Source organism: Spea bombifrons, chromosome 7, assembly GCF_027358695.1.
Source record: "Spea bombifrons isolate aSpeBom1 chromosome 7, aSpeBom1.2.pri, whole genome shotgun sequence".
NCBI lineage: Eukaryota > Metazoa > Chordata > Amphibia > Anura > Pelobatidae > Spea > Spea bombifrons.
Genome location: NC_071093.1, coordinates 47,051,204 through 47,061,180, shown reverse-complemented (window position 1 = coordinate 47,061,180; position 9,977 = coordinate 47,051,204). Strand labels below are relative to the sequence as shown.

The window sequence follows — 9,977 nt, the reverse complement described above, 5'->3', positions numbered from 1 at the left end:
GTAGTATGAAGGAGGGGAGTGCTGGGACACGTATGACATATCGTGACGCTGCCCCACTGAATAGCATGAATAACGGTCCAGCTGCTCCGTGTCGATGGGCCTGGATTTGGCTCAAACCGCCTCGGATATAAATAAGTCGTGTCCTGGATCTCTCCCAGATCCATCCGTGGACCTGACACGGGGCCAGCTCGCATGATTGGCCGCCCGGGATCACGTGTCACAGCAATCTCAGGTGACCTTCAAAGTCCGACACGAGCACCCCAAGAGACTACACAGCATCGGTTTCAGGGTCCGGCATGGCTGCCCCGGGGGTCCGGCTGTCAGGCCTAATGATCAGGAGACACATGGCGAGCGGGTCCCACGGACAGAGTCACGGAGCCGGTGGTGAGTGGCATGAAGAAGACCCTTCATTACCGGCCAGGGCCCTCCACCCAACCCTCACTCCAACTCTGTAACCCCCAGCCTTACCCCCCGTGAGCCTCTAACACCCCTCCCCGTCACCCACCTTCCCCTAACATGGCACACGCGTGATCCGTGACGTCTCTCTGGCAGCGCGCACCTGGAAGATCCTGGCGTTCGTGGTGGCGATCCCGGCCGTCGCCGTCTGCATGCTGAACGCTTGGCTCCAGAAGCAGAATCATCCGCAAGAGGCTCCGGAGTTCATCGCCTACGATCACCTGCGCATCCGCACCAAGGTGCTCCCCCTATCTACCTCTGTATAAAGAGCCCCCCGTATAACACGCAGTCAGTGTATGGGACAGGCTCTTCCCTATACCTCGTATAACACGTAGTCAGTGTATGGGACAGGCTCTCTGTATAACACGCAGTCAGTGTATGGGACAGGCTCTTCCCTATACCCTGTATAACACGCAGTCAGTGTATGGGACAGGCTCTTCCCTATACCTCGTATAACACGCAGTCAGTGTATGGGACAGGCTCTCTGTATAACACGCAGTCAGTGTATGGGACAGGCTCTTCCCTATACCTCGTATAACACGCAGTCGGTGTATGGGACAGGCTCTCTGTATAACACGCAGTCAGTGTATGGGACGAGGTCTCTCTGTATAACACACAGTCAGTGTATGGGACAGGCTCTCTGTATAACACGCAGTCAGTGTATGGGACGAGGTCTCTCTGTATAACACGCAGTCAGTGTATGGGACGAGGTCTCTCTGTATAACATGCAGTCAGTGTATGGGACAGGCTCTCTGTATAACACGCAGTCAGTGTATGGGACAGGCTCTCTGTATAACACGCAGTCAGTGTATGGGACAGGCTCTCTGTATAACACGCAGTCAGTGCATGGGACAGGCTCTCTGTATAACATGCAGTCAGTGCATGGGACAGTCTCTCTATATTACACGCAGTCAGTGTATGGGACAGGCTCTCTGTATAACACGCAGTCAGTGTATGGGACGAGGTCTCTCTGTATAACATGCAGTCAGTGTATGGGACAGGCTCTCTGTATAACACGCAGTCAGTGTATGGGACAGGCTCTCTGTATAACACGCAGTCAGTGCATGGGACAGGCTCTCTGTATAACACGCAGTCAGTGTATGGGACAGGCTCTCTGTATAACACGCAGTCAGTGCATGGGACAGGCTCTCTGTATAACACGCAGTCAGTGCATGGGACAGTCTCTCTATATTACACGCAGTCAGTGTATGGGACAGGCTCTCTGTATAACACGCAGTCAGTGTATGGGACAGGCTCTCTCTGTATAACACGTGTTCTCTCTCTATTACAGCGGTTCCCGTGGGGTGATGGGAATCACAGTCTGTTTCACAATCCTCACGCCAACCCCCTGCCCCAGGGCTACGAGCCGAGCGGCCAGAAGCACTGACTGTGACGGGCAATAAAGAGCATTCTTCTATCTCAACGTGCCTGACTCCCGTGTCTGACTCCCGTGTCTGACTCCCGTGTCCGACTCCCGTGCCTGACTCCCGTGTCCGACTCCCGTGTCTGACTCCCGTGTCCGACTCCCGTGCCTGACTCCCGTGTCCGACTCCCGTGTCTGACTCCCGTGTCCGACTCCCGTGCCTGACTCCCGTGTCTGACTCCCGTGTCCGACTCCCGTGCCCGACTCCCGTGTCCGACTCCCGTGTCCGACTCCCATGTCCGACTCCCGTGTCTGAGCTGAGGGAAGGGGCAATATTAAGACAAAGGGGCAGTTTTTTGCCAGGGGGTAGTTTGGGAGAATTGTGTATAACACAGAAACACAGAATGTGTCAGCAGATCGGGACCTTTCAGCCGCCCCGTCCGCCAGGGCCGGCCTGGAAACATTTGGAGAGCGGCCCCGTATAGTTTATCTGGCGGTCGCGCTCTTATACCCACACGCACCCCTTATACACACCCGAGTCACACGATTTACCACACAAATAACTATAAAACATTCTTTTATCACATTATTTGTATGAAAATGCCAGAAAGCAAAGTGTTAAAAGGCCCTAATAAATGAAATGCATTAAATATAACGGAATCAAAACATTTCCGACCGCAAACATTTTTAGATGAAAAAGCTCCATTTTATTCAGAGATCGCATTATTCTTCACCATCTTCCTGTAAGAAACTTTTATTTCTTTATTTTTTCATATTTAAGAAAAGCTGTGATTGAGACATTTTAGGTTTTTATTCCCTTTTATTTGCCAACCTGCCCCCCCCAGTTATGCACATCTGCCCCCAGGCTTGCCACTCTGCCCCATGATATGCCTTTTAACCCCCTATATAGGGGTATAAGGCATTTCTGGAGGCAGAGTGGCATAAAGGGGGTTAAAAGGCATATCATGGGGCACTCTGCCTTCAGAAAAGCCTTAAGCCCCCATATAACCCCCCCCCCCCGATTTACCGCTGCTTCTGGTGTCTGCCTGGTGAGGGCAGCGGGTGGAGGCCGGCATTCATGAAGGGGCCGGTGTTGGCGCACCGCGCCGCCCAATGGCCGTGCCTCAGCTCTTCATCCCGGGTGCCGCTTTCCATACCGATCGCAGCCCCTCAGCGGCTGTTTCGAAGGTTTATCTCCCGCGACCAGCCCACCGGGAAATTTCCCGGTATCCCGGTGGGCCAGTCCGGCCCTGCCCCGACCCCGGAATCCTTTCCTTATTGTCCGGCCTTATCTTATATCTAGGAGAGCCGTATGCCGACCCCATGTATGTTTAACTCCTCCGCTGTACTAAGCTCTACCACCTCTGCTGGGAGCTACTCCGTGCATCCACTGCCCACCCAGTAAGGTAATAATTCCTGATATTTCTTTTTAGACGGCTGAAGTAGGACCTCCTCCTCGATAAACTCATGAGGTCTCTTTATTTCATTTTTATCAGTAAGAACTGAACAGAAATAACTGTTGAGGCCGTCGGCGAGGCCTTTCTCATACTCTACATCGAAGCGATCCGTGTTCTGCTTTACTTTTCTCGTTTACGGATTTGAAGCGTTTTTTCCCTCCTTTTTTCCTGCTCTCATCACTGGCGTTGCCTCTTTCTGCTGCTATTACGGATCACTACCTGTCGTTTCTCTATCTCTTTCATTTCTCCATCATTCCTTCCTGTTTTCTTCACCCTGACCACTTCCTCTTTCCGTTCTGTGAAATCTTTGGTGTAACCGATCGGCCCCCGGAGCCCACGTGTCGCAGGTTATTACTCTTTACGGCCTTTATTTTGCTCCTTGAATATTTTGAAGGTTTGGAGGTCGGCCGGCTCGGGGGTGGCCAGGACTTGGTGACTCCTTCCCCGAGCAGAAGGCTCCGCCACCAGCACCTGCCACATTCACCACCAGAGACAGCCAGTGGCGAGCTCAGGCGTATGACGAGGATGGTGACGAGACCCCCGTGGCTTCTGAGCGTCTCTGACTCTGGGACGAGGCCCGTGTGAATTGTTGGAGTTTCCTGCCCAGGTGCTTTAATGTCCCCCATCAGGCCACTGGCCATGAGTAACTGGTGCTAACAGCCTTACTGGTCCAATCACCAGAGGATCAACCAATCGATAGAGAGAAAGGTAATGATCAGAGGATCAACCAATCGATAGAGAGAAAGGTAATGATCATGAGATCAGCCAATCGATAGAGAGGAAGGGGATGTTCTGTGCGTTGTGTTAACGGCTCGGTGGGTTTCTGGAGGCTTCATTCACGTGGCCTGTTTCTTGCACTTTTCCCAGCATGCACCTCTCTGCATCTTCCTAATCGGTTGATTCATTTGCGCTCAATAAATCTGCGTACCGTGCGGCGGGGGCTCCCAGGCCGAGTGTGTAAGGGGCCCGATAAACGGGGCAAGGCAGTTCAGGCAGCGGGGCGGGAATTGGGGCTACAGTGTGGGGGACGTACAGGTGACACCTGTGGGACCCCTGGGCTCCCATTTTTTGTGTGGCCCACAGAAGCCTGTCTGTGAGACTTATGGCCCCCACTCTGTCACCCCTCCCCCACTGCAGCTATCTGCCCCCCACAGATAGGAAGTGTTACTAATTTCAGACTCCATTGTTCGCTGTTAGAGTCGGAGCTCCGCGGCCTCCATATCCGTCTCCTCTGCCACGTCCTGTGGGGCGATACTCTGCGTTACTCTATAACAGCTTCCGACTACCTCCTAGTCTGAGAGGGTGGTAGATAAGTGCAACAGCCTCCCAGCAGAAGTGGTAGAATCTAATCCATTACTGATTAAGGTTTCAATGTTTACAGACTAGATGTGCCGCCTGGGGCCGACCAGCAGTGCCGGGACGCGCAGGCACACTATCCGGCTCTGGTATTCACTCTTAACCCCTTTCCTCCTGCGTTGCGGGTAGGAAGCGAGGCACTGGGGTTAATTGCTCGGGCGAGGGGCTGTTTGATGTGTGACCCCAATTATCTCGCTACAAAGAGGCCTCTGTGACATCATGGCTTTGATCATTAGACCCCTATATTATCCACTTGTTCTAGCGGTGTCTGAACGCCAGTTCATTTATGGTCCTAGAGGTGCCCCTGGACATGAATGAGCCGCCCAACCTTTGCCCCTGCGTGGGCAGTTCCCAGGCTCTGCGCAGCTTATCGCCCTGATGCTCCCTCCATGATTAGGGATGAAAACTGCACCCCCCCTGCCTGCAGCCATACCCCAACCCCCCCGGCTGCACCCGCACTTCCCCCGTCTGCACCCGCACCCTGCATGCACCTACCGGCCACACACCCCCACACCTGCACTTCCCCCGGCTGCCCCGCACCCCCCCACCAGCACCCGCACCCCGCATGCACCTGCCGGCCGCACCCACCACAGCTCACAGTTTGGTAACGGAAAGACGTTTATTGGGGTTTTGAAATCAGATAATGCAATATTTGTGAGAAGAGAAAAGTCGAGGGTGGGGAGCGGTGACGGCAGACGCTCCCTCCTCATCTTACATGTTTTTGCATATAGCGCCAGCAGATTCCGTAGCGCTGTTACAACACAGTCACTAAAATCTCAGGGCCACGGAGGGTAAGGGCCACACACCTCTAACTGGAAGTGGGCAGAGTTGGGGAGGTCGAACTACAGACTGTTGGGGTGACGGCACGAAGGAAACCAGCTATAAAGAGTTAAATCCCACTGACAGGGATCCATGCAGTGGAGTGGGGTGAGGGGCACTGAGTGGACACTCACTGGAGCCAGAGCCTGGTCACTCATCGCATTATTAATGGCCAACAGGATGTCTCCTAGAGGTCCACGCGCACTCTATTCAGGGCTAACGGTCCCCGGGGGCCCGGCACACAGATCAATAACGGATGATAAAGCGGATCGCGGTGGGGGATGGGCAGCAGGGGGATCCACCATCGCCCTCACTATCTGCCCCTCGCTGGCTTTATCTCCCGGTCTCTGCCTCGGAACGCCACTACCCCCCATTCCTACATATTGTACATGCTGGTGCAAACAAGGTGGAAGGGGCAGCAGGGGGTGGCGGAAGGGGTGGCAGGGGTAGTAATATTCCTTCACACAGGGACAGCCAGATAAGGGTTACAGAAATGGGGTTTCTGTGCACAAACTAACAGAACCCCCACACAACATCCTGAGAAGCCCTGATTAGACAGGACCTCAGAACCAGGTACCCCAGAAGCCCGAAAGCCACCCGGCACTAGCATGAAAGCGCAGCCCCGGGGGTGACTGCTGGGGGGAGGTGAGATAACAGAGCCAGGGTGGGGTCTCGCGGAGAGACGGAAAGAAGATACAGGCAGTGGCTGGACCAGCAGCCTGAAAGAGAGAGTGAGTGTGTGAGAGAGGGAGAGAGAGAGTGAGGGAGAGAGACAGAGAGAGACACTGAGATAGAGAGAGTGAGGGAGAGAGAGAGAGAGACACTGAGATAGAGAGAGCGAGGGAGAGAGACTGAGAGAGACAATGAGATAGAGAGAGCGAGGGAGGGAGACAGAGAGAGACACTGAGATAGAGAGAGTGAGGGAGAGAGAGAGAGACACTGAGATAGAGAGAGCGAGGGAGACAGAGAGAGAGAGAGAGAGGGGGAGAGAGATACACTGAAATAGAGAGAGAGCGAGGGAGAGAGATTGTTCAGGTGCAGCAGGGAGCGCAGATGTTGCTGAAGGTCTGGATGCTCTGGGGGAGTCTCGCCCTAACCGGGTGCAGTCCCAGCGCAAAACACATCAGCCAAGGAGTGGTGAGTTACTGGTGGGGGTCTGCCCCGGGTGGGGTGCAGTGTATTATTATTACCCATTGATATATAATCATCATTAGTATTGTTTTATTATCATTAGTATTATTACCTTTATTATGTTTATTATTACACGCTGATTTATAATATGTATTATAGTTATTATTATTAGTAGTAGTATTGTTTTATTTTCAGTAGTATTATTACTATTATAATATTTATTACACACTGATTTATAATATGTATTATAGTTATTATTATTAGTAGTAGTATTGTTTTATTATCAGTCGTATTATTACTATTATAATATTTATTACACACTGATTTATAATATGTATTATAGTTATTATTAGTAGTAGTATTGTTTTATTATCAGTCGTATTATTACCATTATAATATTTATTACACACTGATTTATAATATGTATTATAGTTATTATTATTAGTAGTAGTATTGTTTTATTATCAGTCGTATTATTACTATTAGAATATTTATTACACACTGATTTATATGTATTATAGTTATTATTAGTAGTAGTATTGTTTTATTATCAGTCGTATTATTACTATTAGAATATTTATTACACACTGATTTATAATATGTATTATAGTTATTATTATTAGTAGTAGTATTGTTTTATTATCAGTCGTATTATTACTATTATAATATTTATTACACACTGATTTATAATATGTATTATAGTTATTATTATTAGTAGTAGTATTGTTTTATTATCAGTCATATTATTACTATTATAATATTTATTACACACTGATTTATAATATGTATTAAAGTTATTATTAGTAGTAGTATTGTTTTATTATCAGTCGTATTATTACTATTATAATATTTACTACACGCTGATTTATAATATGTATTATAGTTATTATTATTAGTAGTAGTATTGTTTTATTATCAGTCGTATTATTACTATTAGAATATTTATTACACACTGATTTATAATATGTATTATAGTTATTATTAGTAGTAGTAATGTTTTATTATCAGTCGTATTATTACTATTATAATATTTATTACACACTGATTTATAATATGTATTAGATTTATTATTAGTAGTATTGTGTGGAACCGAGTCAAACGTGTCGGTAAAATCCAAGTAGATTCCGTCCACCGCGACCCCCTGATCTACGCTTCTACTTACTTCTTGGTAGAATGCAATTCAATTAGTTTGACAGGACCTATGTTTTATAGCTTAACTTCCGTGGCTGGGAAAGTATTTGAAGGGCTGTTTAGGGATAATATTCAGGAATTCATTGGGAAGAACGGTATTATTAGCAGAAATCAGCACAGAAGTTAAGCTCACAGGTCTATAATTTCCAGGCACAGAGTTTGAACCCTTTTTGAATATAGGAACCACATCTGCCTTCCTCCAATCCTCCGGTACAATTCCTGAAAGAAAAGAATCCCGGAAGATTAGAGACCGAGGTTCACTTATTCCTGACTCAGCTCCTCGTACTCGTGGGTGAAAACCGCCAGGCCCCGGAGCGTTGTTATTAACTTTCGTTAGTTGCTGCAGCGCCCGTCCCGAGCCGTCCAATCACAGTCTGAGTGTAATTTTTCTCAGTGGTCCTATGTATATCCGTTGCCATAGATTCCTCCTTTATACTGAGGAAAAATAGTCATTTAAAGTTTCTGCTTTTTCCTGGTCCTCCTTGACCAACCCTCCCCTCTCTGTTTTTAATGAACCTACGTTCTCATTTTTTGTTTTTTTAGAATTTATGTATTTAAAGAATTTTTGGGGTTAGTTTTGCTCTCTTTGGCTATCGCTCTCTCTTGTTCTAGTTTAGCCCATCCAATCAGCTTTTTGCATGCTTTATTGGCTTCCTTATATCTTATATAGGATGCCTCTGATTCGTCCGATTTAAATGCTGTAAAAGCCATTTTCTTTTTCATTTTCTGCTTAATGTCCCCACTAAGCCCCATCGGTTTCAATTTGTTTCTTTTATATTTATTTCCTAGCGGTACGTACTGAGAAGTGCACCCTGCTAATATTTGTTTGAATAAACTCCATTTCTCCTCAGTGTTTTTATCCCTGAAGAGTTAATTGAAATCGGCCTTCTTAAAATTATATATTTTAGTAATCCCCATGGGCAATCTCTTTTTTGAGTTTATTTCAAAAGACCCCATATTGTGATCACTATTACCCAAGTGCCCCCCACTTGAATGTTTATCACCAGATCCAGACGAGAATCCTTTCTGGTTGCTGCTGGTACCGGTTGTCACATGAAGGCGTCATGTAACAGATTCACAAACCTCAATCCCCTTGCAGAACTACCAGTCCCTCTATCCCAATTTATATCCGGGTAATTAAAATCTCCAATAATTAACGCGTTACCCAGATGTGCAGCTTTCTCAATTTGCTCTAACAGCAGCTCTTCCTCCTCATTATTAACATTAACCTCCCTGATCTCCCGCTGCCTTTCTACTGTTGCGCGTGGCACAGGTAATATTTCTGAAAATACTACCTTGGAGGTCCTTTTCTTCAGTTTATCTCCTAATTCCCTGAAATCATTCTTTAGGACCTTCCATTTTCCGCTGACTTTGTCCTTGGTGCCGATATGGACCATGACAGCCGGGTCTTCCCCAGCCCCTCCCAATAATCCATCCACTCTGTCAGCATCATGCCGGACCCGAGCACCCGGGAGACAGCAAACGGTCCGGCTGAGCCTATCAGGCAAGATGTGCATTACTGAGTCAGATCATCAATCTTGCTAACTCCCATAACCATACTCACAATCAAGTATAAGAAAAAATGAAATAAATGAGAAATCTACAAACAAGTTAAACAAGAACAGCCGTCACAAATAAACAGTTAAAAGTACAGAACTATAGTTCAACAAAAACAGTCCAATAAATATATAGCAGTATAAATACAGTACCTTGTGAAAGAGACTATCTGAATGCAGAAGCAATTCAAGTGAGCGAGCTCTGTGAGGTAGTTGGGGCTTTATATAGAAAAACCCACACAGGTGGAACTAAGTAACCCCTCCCCCGAATAAACCGAGCTGCAGCACACAGAAAAAAACCCCAAAAACACCAAAACTCTCAATGCAGAAGCAACTCAAGTGAGTTATTATCAGTAGTATTATTACTATTATAATATTTATTATTACACACCGATTTATAATATATATTATAGTTATTATTAGTATTATTATATTATCATTAGTAGTAGTATTGTTTTATTATGAGTAGTATTATTACCATTATTATATTTATTATTACTGTCACAACCTGGGTCCATGCAGACGACTGTAAAGACCCAGAGCGCCCACAGATTGTGTGCAGGAGTTACGGTGCAGTAGCGGAGTTGGACAGGGCCCGGTGCAGGGCGACAGCGCTCTCCCGGTGGGCATCTAGGGTTGTGCAGCCAC

General features: G+C 47.3%; 2 protein-coding genes across 2 annotated transcripts in view; both read left to right on the top strand.

The window, feature by feature from the left end:
- Positions 1-117: 117 nt before the first annotated feature.
- LOC128502046 (cytochrome c oxidase subunit 6A, mitochondrial-like) lies at positions 118-1,873 on the top strand. Its single transcript, XM_053471741.1, has 3 exons — positions 118-384; positions 553-695; positions 1,748-1,873. The coding sequence occupies exons 1-3, from the start codon at positions 297-299 to the stop codon at positions 1,841-1,843; spliced, it is 327 nt and encodes a 108-aa protein (XP_053327716.1). The 5' UTR covers positions 118-296; the 3' UTR covers positions 1,844-1,873.
- Positions 1,874-6,445: 4,572 nt separating this feature from the next.
- The window catches only part of MMP25 (matrix metallopeptidase 25), a 12,005-nt gene continuing 8,473 nt past the window's right edge, over positions 6,446-9,977 (top strand). Inside the window, exon 1 of the mRNA XM_053472288.1 lies at positions 6,446-6,588. Within this exon, the coding sequence (XP_053328263.1) occupies positions 6,505-6,588 (84 nt within the window). The 5' untranslated portion in view covers positions 6,446-6,504. The remainder of the gene's footprint in view (positions 6,589-9,977) is intronic.

Excerpts from the sequence above, each read along its gene's own strand:
- LOC128502046 (XM_053471741.1), top strand. The coding sequence starts at position 297 with ATGGCTGCCCCGGGGGTCCGGCTGTCAGGCCTAATGATCAGGAGACAC. Across the intron at positions 385-552 it reads ACAGAGTCACGGAGCCGGTG|CGCGCACCTGGAAGATCCTG; the intron begins GTGAGTGGCATG and ends TCTCTCTGGCAG. Across the intron at positions 696-1,747 it reads ACCTGCGCATCCGCACCAAG|CGGTTCCCGTGGGGTGATGG; the intron begins GTGCTCCCCCTA and ends TCTCTATTACAG.